Source organism: Stylophora pistillata, chromosome 12 (genome assembly GCF_964205215.1).
Source record: "Stylophora pistillata chromosome 12, jaStyPist1.2, whole genome shotgun sequence".
NCBI lineage: Eukaryota > Metazoa > Cnidaria > Anthozoa > Scleractinia > Pocilloporidae > Stylophora > Stylophora pistillata.
The window spans coordinates 25,748,217-25,765,772 of NC_142530.1; the positions used below are offsets into that span (position 1 = coordinate 25,748,217).

The following is a 17,556-nucleotide window of genomic DNA, read 5'->3' on the forward strand; positions in this document are numbered from 1 at the left end:
CAGAGTACACAGGGTACACAGGGTACACATGGGTACACAGGGTACACATGGGTACACAGGGTACACAGGGTACACAGGGTACACAGGGCACACAGGGCACACAGGGTACACAGGGTACACAGGGTACACAGGGTACACAGGGCACACAGGGCACACAGGGCACACAGGGTACACAGGGTACACAGGGTACACAGGGCACACAGGGCACACAGGGCACACAGGGTACACAGGGCACACAGGGTACACAGGGCACACAGGGTACACAGGGTACACAGGGAGAATGGGTAACAGGGAGTCTATATGGAGACTGGGTAACAGGGAGTCTATAAGGAGACTGCCATGAAGTACTTGCCTATTGATGACAAGCATTTTCTTATTCAGGTAAGATCATAAAGATCAGATAACGCATTATCCCAAATGGAATTCCCCTTAGTTTAGAAACCCTATTTCCATCAAAAATCCATCTTAACATGTTCAATTTTTGAAGAGTCCTCTTTTTTCAGGTTTTAAATCACATTATTGATAGGTTCTTCAAATGTCTTTCTAGTCTAATTGCTTTCTTGTCTAAATCTCAACCTTCCTTACCATTGTTTAATATTGCTCAATTTTGAAATTTTTTTTCTTTCTCTTCAAGAAAACCTCAAAATAGGGTGCTTTACAGAATCTCCTGCAAATCGGAAGTTCCGAATATCTCCGGGAAACTATCGCCCCTGGAGTCTCACACCGTACGATTGCGTAAGACTTTGCGGCAACTTGAAATATCCTCTCTCCGCTCTACAAAATGGCGACTTGTGTTTTTGTGCCAATTCGTTCAATTCTTCGCGTCAGCAAAGCTCAAAATGTACCCTAAACTGTACCGGCGACATCAGCTACCATTGCGGAGGAACTTGGGAGAATTTAGTGTACAACTCGAGCTCTTTTATCGACAAACTAGTGATAAAGTACTCCAGTTCTCTCACCGTTTTCAAGTGGATTAATTTAAGTGCGGTTTTCGTCAATAGAAGCTATCCCGATCTACGCGTTGCTTTCAATGTCGGAGACAGTAACGCGGAATCTCCAGGGGAGAACACAGAATTTAAATTCAGAGCTGTTTATTGGGGGAAAATTACCGTCAAAGCTCAAGCATTGAATACAAACTCGATGGGCCATGTTCAGCGCGATCTTTTCATTAAAGCCTTTCCAGGGAGAGCACAGTTGAATTGCCCTTCAGTTGTTAGTACAGAAGACATTTTCCACTGCACGGCGAAAATTTACGAAGGGACAACTTTGAAGGCAACATGGATGTTTCAAAATGAAATTGAAAGGAACATTTCGTTGCCAAGTAAGTTTCAAAATGTCTCTATGTTTGTTTTGGTTATAATGGGTTTTTCATTTAATTTTAAGCTTTGGTCGGTTCAGGACCGCACCAATTTGACAGTGTTTGTTTTGAAAAGATAAAACGCAACAAGATTTATTGCGCGGAGGTTATGAAAAATAGTATCTTCATTAACATGACATTTCAAACAAAGCTGAGTAAATGGAACGCTTTTACGAGTGAGAAAATAAAGAATATGGTTTCTGTTTCACATTGTATTTTTATTTCAAGGGAACGAAAGAACATATCTTTTAAGTTTCCTAAGCAACCTGTCAGGCTGTAAGTTAAAGTTTTCCACGAAATTTGACTTACTTCTCAGCAGTAATCAAACATTGTTTTCGTTTCATTTAAAACGTACAGGTTATTTTTATAACCTAGATGTTTTTGCAAAGAAACATCCGAAATATATATCTTAACCTTTTTTGTTTATTTTTCTTATTCATAAAGTTCTGACTGTATTTATTTTGAATGACACACCATCAAACAGAGTTGGTCCTGTTTTGAAAAATTGCGCCGGGTTTTCCACAAATTTCCCGTCTCGTGCAAAGAAACGAAAATAAAACGGGTCATTTTTCTCCGTTCACTCGTGAGAGCGAGCATTTCGAAGTAGTTCTCCGTTGTTTTTTTAGGGAGATTTCTCTTTACTTATATCTATATGAACGAAAACGTTAAGCTTGTTCGCTGGGTTGCGAATGAGTTTTGTACCGAATTGATGTGCTGTAATCAAAGTTTCTCCTGCGGTAAGATTTAAATAGGCTGTTTATATGTGGAAGAAATATTCCAACGTATCCATGCCTGATCGATGATAAATACACATCTGCTGTTAACGAAAAAAACAATAGTGCAATTTTTTGTCGTCTCCGCTAATGTAATGGACATTTTGTTTAAAGGAAATATTCAGCAATTTCCTACGCCGGACACACTTTTATTTGTCTAACTTTATATAATATCAAATGAAGTCCCCGCTTTACAGAACAAAAATTTTCAAGATATCAAGTACAAATGTTATATGCAAAATAAAAAGCTAGAGTCTGTCAATGTATTAAAAAAGAAGTAGTAATATGGATAAATCTCCTCGTCCGGCAGGATTTTGTCTTAATGGCAATTATCGGAGAAGCTTCAAGCTCCCTTATCGAAAGCTGAAATTCTGCAATAATATCTCAAAAAAGACAAAAGTCGGAGACAAATTTTAGTCAAAATTGACAACCATCTCCGAACACTTGATACTTATTTAGATAATCATCGGTACTGTCTTTCGAATATATCTTTTATTGGCTCTGCTAAATGAGGAACCCATCCAAGCTCTCGGCATCCTCAAGTGTATAATGAAAGGCTCCTTATTTTGAAAATGATCAAGAAATCTATATGAGATGTAAAGTTCTATGAGAGGAAATTAAACTTGTCTTGAGTATCATCGATAAAGATTAAAAACAAATTTTGTTTCATTTTGTCTAATTTGGGACAAGTTGACATGATGACTGCTTGAAATGTTTCAGTTCAACCACAGGTAGCCCCAAGCTCGAAAAACGACATCTGTAGTCGTTGCACAACTGAAGAAATATAAGAATTTCTAAATAGAAAGCGTCTGGGATTCAAAACGATTGTTTGTTGCAGGTGTGACTTTTGGGTCGATTCACAGCCGTTTCGGAAGCTTTTATCTTGAACGATTTTTATTCACTCCGATTCATCAAAAATTTCACTCGTTCGCTGCGCTCACTCGTTCTTTTTTTTCTTTTTTTTTTCTTTTTTTTTCTTTTTTTTTTTCGATACATCGCCACTTGTGAATAAAAATCGTTTGTGCGTACTTTTCGTGGAAAAATCTCCATGTCTTCTCCAACTAGACAAACTCCATGTTTACTCCATAGGTCCCCTTTATGTACGAGCTGGCCTGCCTATACCTCAGTGGGAATTACGAAATTTAACATCCTTTTATGATGCTGGAGTGTTTTTACTTCCCTTGTCCCAGTTCTATTCCGAAGCGCGCCTTTTGGCTCTGGAAATATATGGTCAAAAAGCAGGACAAATAAAAGTGTTTGTAAGTGCTTTTTTTTGTTCCTGATGAATGGACGTAGTAGCCGCCTTTGCAGGTTTCTTTCGCTTCTTTTTATCAAATTAAGATGAAAAAGGCTAGCACTGGTTAGTATTACTAGTATTAGTATTATTAGTGACACAAAGGGTTAAACCTTCAACTATTGCACGTAAAAATATATGTACTAAACTACTCCTCAAAATTACAATGCATTTGGCTTTAAATCATCCCATAGTTATGAAAATAGACTAAAATCTCCGCTGAAACGCGTCATCTTGATGGAATAGTCAGTCTCTCAAGGTATTTTGAAGGAAATTTTCCGCTTTAGGAAAAGAAAATCTTATAAAAAATCCTTGGGTTAATTTATTCTCTATGAGAATAGGCTGATGAATTTTTTTAAACAAAGTCAGAACATTACTCTGTAGAAAACTCGATTCGTGTACCCTTGAGCTCCAAAGCCCCATGTCTTTATTTCCGTGTCTGGTAGGCAGGTCATGTTTGATATAAGTTATAACATACAGGGCATTAGAACACGAAGATAAAGGTTAAAGTTCTGAATCTCTCAGCAGTGATTTTTTTTTTTTTTTAACAAAACATTGCAGGCTATAGAGAATAGAACTGAGGAGTACAAGACAGAAAAAATAGCTGTCTTTTAATTCTACTAAGGGAGCAAGTTTCTAAAGAAACTTTGGTGCTGCGTCGGTGGGAGTAATAAGGTTATTTGATTATATCAACTAAGTTGAAATGCAAATTGGCCACCGTAAAGACTTCAAAAGCTGACGTTGGAGCGAATGGGTTAACGCTCGAAACTTCAGCTTTTTAACTCGTTACGGCGTCCAATTTACGTTTCAAGTTAGTTGATATAACCAAATTACCTTTTAATTTTATTGTTTCGTTGTTGTTGTTGTTGTTGCCACCCAGGTTGTGAGACCGGTATGTAGTTTACCAATATCCTTTTACTGTCGGGTTAATCAGTCGTGTGTGAGCCAGCCGTGTACCTCTCAGTCCACACACCACTGTGTATCTCCTGCTACTCTCTGCGTATCAAGTGCTTGCTGTGCTTCTTCGCCCAGTGGAAATTGCTCCCAGTCCTCCAACTTAACGACACTGCGCGCAACTCACTTGAGAATCACCGCTGACCTAGGTGTTTTGACAGTCACAACAGGCTACAATCTGTTGGTTCTTTCTAAGAACCAGACTTTTGACGTTTCTCCCGGGGATATGATCGCTTGGGGACCTGCAACGGACGGAAAAGTTGCTCATAAGCCAGGGAAAAGCACGGTATACCATTTCTCGAGCGTCGATGCAAAAACCCTTCAAAGTGGATTGGATATTTATAAAAATCAGTCCGCTGAAATTCCTAACTTGGATTACATGATCAACATTATTGGATCCCAGGCCTCGATGTTCGAGCTGAACCACCAATTCAATCAATCTGGAGAACACTGGGCCCGAGTTACATATAAGGATGCCCTCGGAAATGATTTAGAACCAATAACTCGACAGATTCTAGCTCAGGCTCCCCTCGTCAACATCGAAATTGTTTATCCATCAGGCTTTCCCTTTTATGAAGTTCAAATGAATCGCAATATGACGATGACAGTCAAAATCCCCACAGCTTCCAATGTGACTGTTTCGTGGACGCTTCTTAACACGAGCACTTTGTTGAAACGCCAAGAATTGCAAAACGCGGTACAGAGTACTTTACGGATCTCGCTCAATCAATCCTTTTCCACCTTGGGGACGTACGCTATTCTCGTTGAGGCAGAAAACAAAATAAGCTCGGTCAACACGACTATTTTTGTAAACGTCCAAGACTCCATATCTTCACTAAGTGCATCAATAATTTCGCCACCAGTCTATCTTGGGGCCCAGTCAAAGTTGATTTCCTTTGCCAGCGGAGCAAATGTTCGGTATGAGTGGAACTTCGGCGATGGTACGGTGACTCCCTACATTTCCAACACAACTGTTCATCACCGTTTTTCAAAAACTGGTACTTTAAATGTTTCTGTTGTTGCAACTGATCTTGCTTCCATACAGAAAACTTGGTTTGAAGTCCAAGTCCTTCAACCCCTAACAATTTTCGTACCTCAGCAAAGTTTTGTGGGATCGAAGTTAAACACTTCATGTTCACTGGTCGGTCCTTTTGAATCAGATCAATATTACTACTGGGATTTCGGAGATGGAGCAACAGAGGAAGGTGTCAGTAAAACTCAAGTCTTCCACAATTATACCAGAGGGGGAAAGTACCTTGTCTCTGTAAAGTTAAAAAATGAGGTGCTTGTCAACGCAAGTTCAGAAATTCTTGTGATAGAACCAGTTTCAGGTCTTACCCTTGATAATTTTACTGGAGTTGAACTGTATGACAATCACACTTTCGTTGCCCGGACTACCAAAGGAAACAACTTAACTTACGAATGGTTTCTTCACAGTAACAATTCCATAATAATCATGATATGTACAAGCAACTCGATCGAGTTTCATTTTAACCAAACAGGTTTCTATACCATCAGTGTAAACGTTTCCAACGCTTTTTCATATGAATTCGCTTCGCTCTCGTTTTCTGTGCAACTGCGCATAGAGGGACTGGGTATCACCGCATTCCCGAATCCCGCGCCCTCTAACAATACAATAACCTTTAACATAACAAAAGGTTCGGGAACTAATGTCAAATATCGGCTAGACTTCGGAGACGGATTCGTCCTGCGGGAATTTCCCGAGAGCTACCTCTTTAATCGGACATTTCTTTCCGGCCAATGGCAAGTGATTTTTACTGGAGAGAATGCTGTTAATCACGTGATTGTGTTCTATAATGTGACCGTTCAGGATCCTGTTAAAAATATCACGGTAGGCGTACAGCCTAAGGCTTTATTTCATGGTAAAGAGCTTGTGGCGTTTGGAGAAGAGACGCGTTTCTTTAGCAACGTAATTGAGGGCACGGATGTTGAATTCTGCTGGAATTTCGATGACGGAAGCAGCTCTTATACTCATAAAGGTTCTTTGCTTCCCAATGGAGGATCTAACCACACTGTTACACACACATTCCTTCAACAGGGTCCATTCAACGTAACAGTGAATGCGTCTAACGCCATAAGTGGATTGCGCTCGTGGATTTTTCTACATATCCAACAGAGAATCGAAGGATTCACTTTAGCTGTGACCGACCGTGCAATTCCTGGTCAAAATATCACTTTGCGTTTTTCACAAACCAAAGGAGATAACGTTAGTTACATTATCGACTATGGCGACAATGGGACGAGTCAAATCGTCAAGACTGAGAAGGCGTTTAAAACTTATAACAGCGTGGGAGTGTATGATGTAACCGTTAAAGCGGCTAATCAAATTAGTTCTAACATAACTGTCAAGACAATCACAATACAACATAAGATTCAAGGTTTGGATTTCACTTCCACGATAAAACCAGTAGAAATTGGCTTGCCCACCGAGATATCCTGGAAAATCGCCGCAGGAAGTGATGTCAAGTTTGAAGTAGATTATTCAGATGGGAGCACTCTTCAAGTTCTGGATGCGAACGTTGAAGGAATGAACGTAACTATTCACCACAATTACACTTCTGCAGGAGAATTTACAGTCAAAATTACTGCGTACAACCTAGTGGGGCCAAATAATACTATACAGGCCAAAGCAGTGGTGGATGAGAGAATATTGGGTCTTGTCGCGCATGCTCAGAACAGTGCAGTAATTATGTTCGAAAAAGTTATAATTTTGACGTCGATTCTGAAGGGGAGTAGGGTAGACTATGAATTCAACTTTGGTGATGGTTCTGCGCCTGTTACTACAAAAAACAACTCAGTGGAGTACACGTATAGAAAGCCTGGAGAGTTTAACGTTTCAGTCACAGCTCGCAATGGTCTCGGTATGGTTACTGCGTATCTAAATTCCACTGTTAAAGTAGGAAAACCAAGTGTTCCGTTAGAAATCCGCGGACTTTACGTTTCCTGCGAAGCAACTACCCCTGGAAAAGCAAGTGAAATACAGATCAGTTTCGAGTATGGATATCTGTTTTCTTGTGAAGTTGACTTTGGTGATAATTTCAAAAGGAATTACTCGGACTCAAACCTTACGTCCCTGCTGCTGCACAGCTATGACAATGTCGGAAGTTTCGAAGTGATCGTGAAATGTCAAAATGAGTTAGGTCGCGACGTAGCTCAAACGACTGCTAATGTCGATGAAGTCATCACTGGGCTAAAATTCAAGAGTGGGAATGATCTAATTTATAAGGAATTTGGTCAGACGGTTAAAGTCGAATGGATTTGGACAGCGGGTACAAATATCAACCTCAACGTCACACTGCTCGGACATGTTCCAATTGAAAGTCATCAAACCGATTTGTCAGGGTTTATCCAGCTGGGAAACACATTGTGCCCGAGCCCGGGAAAATACGAAATCGATGTCACACTGTCAAATTCCGTGACATCTCCAAAAACGCTCAAAGCTGTCGTGACGTTCACAGAGAGAATAACAAATTTATCCTTGAGCTTTAATCCTGTTGCAAGAACTGGATATCCCGTGCCGTTTTTTGTTACCATTACTTCAGGGCTAGATGTGAAAGTTCTATGGGATTACGGAGATGGAAAGGACATGAGTCGGCAGAAAGGAGGCTTTGGAAGTCAAGAATTTATCTCAAGTCACGCATATATGAATCAAGGAATCTACACAGTCACAGTTTACCTGTCAAATTACAATTCTGGAGAAAATAAAACGGATATAATAAACATAACGGATCCTGTTAAAGGATTTTCCTTCCATCAAAACAACACCTTAATTTGGCCATCAAGGAAAGTGGACTTCCACTTCGTTCGTAACTCCTCTTCGCCAGACCTACTTGGCGCAAAATACAAAATCGATTTCGGAAACGGTGAGATCTCAGAAGAACAAACTATCGAGCCCAGACAAACACAGTTTACTCACAGCTTCTCCTACCACAAGCCGGGTTGTTACCAAGCTAAACTGATCATATGGAACTTTGTAAGTCGTGTCGAGTTAACGGCACCTGTTGAAATTCTGGAGCGCATCGCCAACGCTTCACTGAGAGCAATGCATTCTAAATACTCAGCTCATCCGGGAACTGCGGGCGGAGGCCCGACGGGAAATACCTTTCCATTTGAATACCCAGTGTCCTTCAGTATCACTCAGGATACGGGAACTTGCTTAAATTACGATTGGAACTATGGGGTTTATGGTGAGTTACGAGCAGTTACAACGCCAGAAACCACGCATGCTTATCCCTTACCCGGAACCTATAATGTTACGGCTAAAGTTTACAACAGCCTCGAGACTAGGTACTTACACAAAACAATTACTTTACATCATTCCATAAGAGGATTGTACTTAGCTGTCAGCGGGCCGGGAAAGCCTAGGAGCAACATCACTTTCGTGGTATTCTGTGCGAGCCTAGGAACAGATTCCAAATTCGTTTTCAACGCAGGCAATGGGAGTCAAAATGTGACCCTTGATCGCGCGGAATTCACCAACAACACCCAGTTAAAGGCGGAAAGGCTTATTCACTCAAAAATAACACTTCCATTTGATCCATCCCTCTATTACGCAAGAGTTATTAGCCATGTTTACTTAGACGAAGGAAAGTTTAATGCGCAAGTGTGGGCCTGGAACGAGGCCTCACATCAAAGAGCTGAAGCCTCGGCTCTAGTTACCTCCGAAAATGTCCCTATTCTTGTCGTTAAAGTAATTGGAGGAATAAAGAACCCAGTAAAGGATACTGCCCTGATATATGGGAGTCAGTTTACTCTGACCTCGCAAGTAACAATTCAAAGCGAAAAACTCCACGTTGTGGCTTTCAACTGGGTTGTTTACAAAGCAGACACATACCACCCTAATGTGTCATCGCCTCATCTACAGCTCCCCCCTGAGAAAGGAAGAGAAGTGGGGTAAGTAGTAATCCTGGGTCGTCAGTTTGTTGACTTCAATAAACACTAAAAATTAGGGCTGTGTGTTTCAGTTTTTCTTTTTTTATTTTCCTTATTTATCTTAATGAAACATACTGCGCGAGCTTAAAGGAGCACTCCTATAAAATCTCCCTGTAATTTGGAAACCCGAAAAATCCAAATATATTTACATAAAAACTTGAAATGTTCACTAGTTAATCGTCTCTGAATTTTTTTTTCCGAATTGTCACACGGGAAGATCGTCAAATTCGCGATTTTCTTTTGACCCGCTATTAGTTTACGTAATCAATTGCCAGACTCAAAAAGACTAGGGCGAGTTTTGAGCGTGACGTAGATGACTCATTTGACGCGCAAGAGAGTGGTCTTCCATATTCAAAACAGTATTTTGATCGTATATATTTCTTTTATAACACTAAGACCAAGTCTATTTCACTAAATTTCACGAGGTTTCCCTATAAAAATGACGCCAACAGTGTTTTGAGTTATCTACATCACAATGGGAGTGACCCCTGACCGAAGACAAGTTGGCCGTGAGTTCGAAAATTAATGGCGGGACGGTTTTCAAATCGTAATTTCTCGCCCTGGAGTTGACTTTCAACTAAAAAATTATTATTGAAAAGGCTTTATTGATCGCTAAAAATTCATATTATAATGAAATAACTGAATTTTTCGGGTTTTCAAATTATAGGGAAGTTTCATAAGAGTGCTCCTTTAAATCTGCCTTGTTTCAGCATTACGAGGTCTATTGAATTACATATCGCGTTTGACATATTTGACCCTAATCGAGTGAAATATTTTGCAGGCTGTCTATAGATATCTTAACAAATCAGTCTTCGCTGGTTATTCCCGCTTTTGGTCTGCATCCAGGCGAGTACATCTTTCAACTCAAGGTGACAATAATTGACCCGGGCATCGATAACGCTGACTACACCTTCCTCAAAATCGCTGGCGCTGATATTGAGGCTAGCATTGCCGGTGGTCATTTGAGATCACATGATTGGGAACGAAGACTCCTATTGGATGCATCCGAGTCACAAGACCCATTATTTTCAGGGGACGAAGACCTATCCTTTGTTTGGTTTTGCGAAATTGCCAAAATCAGCCCTGATATAAAAAAATCTGGACTTGGTTGTTTTGGCAATGGAGAAGGCCAAGTTGAATACACAGAGAAAATATTTCCAGTAGAAGCAAAGCAGCTTTTTGAATCAACTTCTTACCAGTTCACAGTAAATGTAAGTTCTATCAAGACCGGTCGCTGGTCAACAGCACACCAGACGGTAAAGGTATTAATAGGAAATCCTCCTGACATAAAAATGCGGTAAGAGAGATGTTTGTAATTTCCAATCTGTTTTAATTTTTTTCCATCGCTGGCCAAGAAAATATAATCTATCACGTCTCAAGTTTCCCATTCCATTTCTTTCTGTTGGTTACAGTTGTGTTTCCAACTGTGGGAAATACCTAGATCCTTCCAGAAGACTTCATCTCAGTACAGAGTGTCTGGATTGTGTCAGTGATCAACCTCTAAATTACACCTGGTCTGTGATGAACAGAGATACATCCGCATCCATCGCCGTCTGGCCACAGCGAGCTCTCACGCCCCTGAACTCTCCAGATGCTCTTATTCTTGCAGGAACATTTAATAATAGCGCTTCATACAGTATAAAAGTTACCGTTAATCGGCCAAACTCAGGTGACTGAATTAATTATACTAATTATTATCAACTGATCATCTTAGATGAGCACTGATTAATCATCGATTACTGTTAACTAGCGGGTGCTAAGAGCAATCAAAGTCATTCCGAAGCCAGTATACAACGTGCTTTCTTCTTGAAAATATTAGAACAGACACTCATTCAAGCCGTCAATGTTATACAATAACGAACTAAACTGTGAAAGTTTTAGGAACGTTTTACAATTTGTACAATAATATCTTGGGATTTAAATCTATGGTGTGTTTTATTTTGAAGCTTTTACTTGGCGGGGTGGGGGGGACAAGGACGTGACCTGTAACAGGGAGGTTGAGAAGGGTTGCGTAATAGAGTGTCTGCAAAAGAGGCGTAGCTGGGATTTCTCACAGTGATCACAGTTATGAAATTTCGTGCACCATAAATGAGATAGCTGATACTGCTGCTCCTTGTTAACCAGTGGACTCATAATTGGCGGTGGGAAAGACTGGTACTGATCCAAAACACAATTTTGACGGTAGATCGTATTTTGTAATTGTTTGGGTTGGGGTAGACTTGAAAAATATTACTTTTTGTGATATTCACTTCCTTTACACTTTTTTTGTCTGTTTGATTGTTTTTTGTTTTTTTGATTTTTTGTTTTTTGTTTTTTTCTCAGCAGTTCTTACAGGATTCAAGTGTATTTTATTCCTACTCCCAGCACCTCCCTTAATAAACTCCTTTAGTGATCCAGCAGTCGACTTAACAAAAGAGAGAACCTGAATTGAAGCTCCTTGTATGTTCTGAATTTCATGCATTTTTCTTCCTGTTTTCTTTCTACTAGCAAGTCAAGGAATCGCGGAATATATTATAGATACCAACACCCCACCACAAGGAGGAACATGTCACGTCACACCCTTGGCAGGAAAGGAACTGGATACGAGATTTAATTTCTCGTGCAGCGGCTGGCAGGATGAGCATCAACCCCTGACTTATGAGATGTTTTTTTCCCACCCAGCTGACGCCAAGGTACCAGGTTCCTCTCAGAATGGTGAACTGTTCTTCTTTGGTCCTTCATTAGTGCGCCAAGAAAAGCTACTTCCGGTTGGCAAAGATGAAGATGACTATGTCGTTAATGTTGTGGTGTTGATAAAAGACGCCTACGGAGAATTTTCGAAAAAAGTGCTGTCAGTCAAGGTATTACTTTCTTTTTTGGGAGAAAAACAATGGGATTAATATCAATCCCAGAAATTGTTGAATACTCGCGGAAACACATTCTCCATAGATCGTCCATGTTGGAAGGAAGACGCAGTCGGACGTAAGACAAACTGCTTTTGTAAAATTTTGACCAGTTGGAGGCATTTCAATATTCAAAGAGAACAGATTTTGTTTTATACGAAGTAGTAGTAATTTACTTTGATTTTCAGTTGATATTATAAAACACGCCGATCCAATTAGACTCAAAGACACTTTACATTTAGATCATAGATTAATGTCGAGTTGGAAATCATAAAAAAAAAATGAGAGTTTCTGTGGTAACAGAGAACTTGACTGCCGTAAAATCCGAAGTATTCAAAGTCGTTCAAAATCAATACACCTAACCAGTTTCCATATAATGGACCGTGAGCGAGCAACTCACGATTGGTATTAGTTTTGCATTTTATAGGTTAAGAGTGTTCCGTGAGTGCTTAGACTTACAACAGAGAACAGTGAAACAAAACTACTTATCCCGAATCACTTTTGAAGCAATGAGAAGTTACGCTATACAATCATACGACTCTATTGACACGAGGAATTTCCTAATATATCAATGGAGAGATTTAACACCGCGTTTACGTAAAACGTGAATGGCAAGAGTGACCATGTAACCCGCCATTTTGCACGTTTTAAGGTTGCTCTTTACCGTTTTTTAAATGAAATTTTCTCTCACTGAGTAGAAGTTGATCTCCAGAAAAAAGGCACCAAAACTATTACTTGTAAGTCAAATTCACCATGACGTGAGCCTAAGCTAAGTTATATTTAATCACTTTCACCAGAGTATGGTGAGGGTCGCATAACAGAGCGAGGCTCCAAATTAAGTGCGCCCAATATCCCACCCATCCCACCCCAGGGGAGGACATCCATCACACGGTAATCTCGTGTGTGGGAAATTAACGTCTCCTACCCCAACCCTGCAGGAGACGGGACCTCCATTTATTCGTCCCTATCTGAGAAGACTAGAATATCTAACCATTTCTTGATGTTATAGAAAGGTAGCAAATTCTTCTCAATTATTTTAAGACACTGAGTGTTGGTCCAGCCGGGGCTCGAACCCTCGACCTCCCGTACAACAGTCCAGCGCTGTATCCATTGAGCTAACCGGGAGGCGGCAAGGTTCACGCTATTTTACGCAAAACGTGAGAGTAGAAAGCTGGCCTTTGTCGTTTCATGCTATGCGGTGCTAAATCTCTCTAATAAGATGGAAAATTTGAAAGTTTCTCTTTTCTCGTTTATAACTTTTCAGGTTAAACCAAGAAATGTGACCCAAAAGGAAATCATGGATAAAACACTTGGAGAAGGTAATCAGCTGGAAAAGGAAATTGGTCGCGGAGCAGTGCAAGAAGTTGTACAAACCATACACGTTATCAGTGACATACTCAACAGTCAGAATAGTGGCCATGAGTTTGATGTGGACAAAAAGAAACAGGTATTTATGAAATAATCAGCAAATCACAGTAATATTTCTATGAAGGGTTAACATAGGACTGTTCTGTCTAAAAAGGTTACTAATCAAAAAACACAACCTCGAAACATTTCGGGAACTAGAGTTAAAATTACCCCCGTTTTCAGTCCACAAAAGTGTTTCATGAAAAAGAATTATACTACAAGCACCCTGCGAAATACTACTCCGAGCAATAGGGAACTTCTTAACGATGTGCTTACGTTAAACGCGAAGGAGGAGAGGAGAAGGAAAGGCAGTGCACGTTTATGACGTGAACGATAATCATTTCTATCACTTACCGTGGACTAATTGCGCTCTCAGTGAGAAAATTAAGAGGCACTATGAAAGAAATCCAAATCTCTAGCCGAAAAACGCAGCCATGAGGGCAAAACACAATTCCAATTTACTTGAACGAAATGGTTCAAATTTTAACCACGCACTCAAGAGAAATAGAAAATTTTATCTAGATTAGATCAACACGATCAAAGGAATAGTGTTTTATTTTCTTACGAAAAATCTGATGTACACATGACTGTCATCGAACTACTTGTTGACCTGATTGTCATTTCTTCTCAATAGGTTCGGTCCGCGATGATCAAGTATCTCTCTAAGTTTCGTCCTCAAACCCTAAATGATGTGTTACTCGTGTCGAAGTGTTTGAATTCCGCAACGGCTGTTCCTCCCGAAACCGAAGTGGAGGCGCAGGTAAGAAAATACATTGGTAAAACTGATAGATCGGGATAAAAAAGCGCTGAGCTTCTTTGATCGAGTCTGCTTCACTTCTTGCTGCCTAGAGTCTCTTCAAATAGAACATCCTGAATGGCTAAGAAATCGGCTTCATACTTACATGTGGTAAAAAAAAGGATGCGCACAAGGGTGGTCTTGCCTGAACTGCGCATGTGCATGTTGTGATAAGACCGTTACGCCGTTTTTACTAGAGGTGCTGTAGTGTTACTATGCTTAAACGTGACAAGTTGAAAGGTTCGAGTGATTAACAAAATTGAACGACCACAAGGCGGGAGTCCGATTTGCTAATCATGAGTATGATTACAGACAGAATTAGACTTTTCAAACGAAAGATATTAGTTTTTTTGCTAATGGCATCAAATGAACCTGTTAAATTCTTGTGGAAACTTGCTACTTATCTCGATGCGAGTTATCCAAAGAATTGAAACAAAATTTACAATTTTCAATTTACGAAACGAATTAACAACAGAATTCGAAAGCACCTCAGCAATTATTCTAAAACAGTTTATTCTCCTCAGGCTCAGTAAAGATTGCTGAATAATCCCCTCGACTTCTTTTCGGGGATTATTCAACAATATTCACTTCGCCTTCGTCGAGAGATTGTGAAATAATGTAATTATTTTGTTTAGGTTCAAGCAACGGAGCAATATACTAAAATGGTGGCCATGCTGACAAAAGAGTCCCAAGGAGGGGAGGACGGGGGTATCATCGAACATATCTCTGGTGAAGTACTCCATGGATTGTCGAATGCATTTCTGGCTTCTACAAAGAGTAGTGCTGAAAGTTTAAATGACACGACCAAAAACGTCGCAGAGGTAAAAGTTCCTCATGCGTTTCTTTCATTTATATGCGACAACCTCCAAGGGTTTCCTTAGAATGACACCATGTCAAACTAGGTACAATATCAAAATATATGTAACATTAAAACAAATCACGTGATCGCCTCCTTGATCCTGACGTTGGTCACGGGCACAATCGTTTCTGAGGTTGGTCACATGCACAGTCCTCATTAACACCTTTTTGTACTGATTTACCCGTGGTTTGATCGGCAGTCAGGATTTTTTTTATGCCTCTTGCTCGCTTGCCAATAACCTAGTGCTGTACACTGTGCATTGCTAGGGGTGAGTTCGGTTTGCTGGGAGAATTAATCAAACGGACAACCTTTATTAGCCGTAATTTGGCCACTCAGTTGAGTGGCCGTTTACTACTACAAAAAAAAAAGAAGGAAAAAACAGGCGCACAAGTCTAGGTGAAGCCTTCCAAGTGATGTTTGGATCGCTATTCCTGCAATCTAAATACTAACGAAAGACTAATCTTAGACGTGTACACGTGGTGTTCGGCCGCCGCCATGTGATTAGCCTGTATGATTTGTTATAGCGATTGACTGCGCTAAACTCAAGTAAACACAGCCTACTTAACTGAACGATGAAACGGACAAATCTCTTGAAGTCCTTCTGAAAGGAGATGAGGAGGATTCCTTCTAAAAGCCCTGCACCGAAGCTTAACTAAAAGAGGCCCGATATCTCATGTTCGGATGCTTAAGTATCTGTCATCGTAAGTCCTGGATGTAACCCATCCGGGGTAATGATAAAACGCGGCACAGGCTGCACAAATTAATTTATTCCCTTTAGTAATAAATGTCATTTATTTCAAGACATCGTTTTCTTTGTTGTAAGAAAGTTTTTCGACTAAAAGTTGAATCTAAAATCATCGTAAGCGTGACGGCCGATTAGAACCGAGCATAATGCAAGAAGAAGCCATCGGGAATTGAAATTGAATTGACGAAACCAGCTTCAATAAAAAAAATATTCAACTGGCCTAGTTTCATTCCTTTATTCTTTAATCTAATTGATCGAGGGTGTAGCAGAAGTTTTTAGATCAATCATAGAGCGTAATGAAGAATAATCAGCCAAACAGGGATTTGTTTTAGACACTCAATGCAACTTAAAATTGCCCCGTAGGAAATCAATTTAAATCCTGGTCCTAATTTTCGCTTTACATTATAAGAAATGGAAATGTCTATCTTTATTCTAGGAAGTCAAATTCAAAGTCCTTCACCTTGTGGATGGCGTCTCAGACGCAGTGCTTCACCCCATGACACCCAGCCAGGAACCGCTGGTCATAAATACCACGGGCGTCGCTGTTGGGTTGTCTAAACGAAAACCTGATAACCTAGCCGGGATTACATTGAAAGGGGGAGGGGAGGAACAGTTCGTATTGCCGCGTGACGTCACCCTGGTTGATGAAACAAATAATTCTTACGTCACAACTACTGTGAGTGTTTGATTTTACGGCTTTGTTTTTTTTTCAGTTTTGTTTTGATTAATTAATTGTGTTTATTATATTCCCGATTAAGCTTCACGAATCAATTTTGAACTTACTTTTCTCTTCCTCAGGTAACTGGATTATCCAGCAATCCATTCCAAAGTTCTGATAATTTTACGTTGGTCAAATCCAATCCTTTGTCTTTGGTGCTCAAAGGGAGTGACGGGAAGGCTATCCCTGTTAAAGGTCTGACATCACCAATCGATATCTTGCTGCCTCAAAAGGACTCCATCCAGGTATTTTCATCACATTAAATGGTAAAAGGCTGTTATCTGTTCGAACCTAAAACTTTGTTCGTAAGACAAAAGACGGATGTTGAGTTGAAGCACTGTTAGCTTGCGAGCAACCTCTCATTATCAACGCTCCAACAGGAGTGTTTCTTGGCGCGTGGGAAATTATGAAGCCTTCAGCAACGCGAACTGGTGAGAGATTTGCAAGGAATGTAGCACTGATTAGAGAGGTTTAGCACCGCGTTTACTTGAAACGTGAACGCCATGAGAGACCACGTGACTTTGTTTTTCATGCCATTTTTTCACGTTTGCCGGTTGCACTTTGCCGTTTCTACGCGAAAGCGACATGTTCATTTGCCGTATACGTAAAAATTTCTTCACTTTTTCTCTCAGAGAGTAGAAGTTAACTGCCGAAGAAGGGCACCAAAACTATTCCTTCGAAGTCATACACCATGACGTGGGCTCACACGAAGCTAAAGCAGAAAGTTAACGCTATTTTGCGTGAAATGTAAAAGAGTAAGCTGACGCGTGCCATTTCACGGTGCTAAATCTCTCTGTTATCAATGTCAGACCTCCTGC

General features: G+C 40.3%; 1 protein-coding gene across 1 annotated transcript in view; it reads left to right on the plus strand.

Annotated features, from left to right (window-relative positions):
• Nucleotides 1-17,556, plus strand: part of LOC111338775 (polycystin-1) — a 32,040-nt gene that overhangs the window by 5,537 nt on the left and 8,947 nt on the right. Inside the window, exons 2-12 of the mRNA XM_088739929.1 lie at nucleotides 635-1,321; nucleotides 3,220-3,389; nucleotides 4,305-9,292; nucleotides 10,113-10,628; nucleotides 10,744-11,000; nucleotides 11,819-12,171; nucleotides 13,478-13,660; nucleotides 14,255-14,380; nucleotides 15,052-15,237; nucleotides 16,457-16,696; nucleotides 16,819-16,983. Coding sequence (XP_088596055.1) covers nucleotides 635-1,321; nucleotides 3,220-3,389; nucleotides 4,305-9,292; nucleotides 10,113-10,628; nucleotides 10,744-11,000; nucleotides 11,819-12,171; nucleotides 13,478-13,660; nucleotides 14,255-14,380; nucleotides 15,052-15,237; nucleotides 16,457-16,696; nucleotides 16,819-16,983 — 7,871 coding nt within the window. The remainder of the gene's footprint in view (nucleotides 1-634; nucleotides 1,322-3,219; nucleotides 3,390-4,304; nucleotides 9,293-10,112; nucleotides 10,629-10,743; nucleotides 11,001-11,818; nucleotides 12,172-13,477; nucleotides 13,661-14,254; nucleotides 14,381-15,051; nucleotides 15,238-16,456; nucleotides 16,697-16,818; nucleotides 16,984-17,556) is intronic.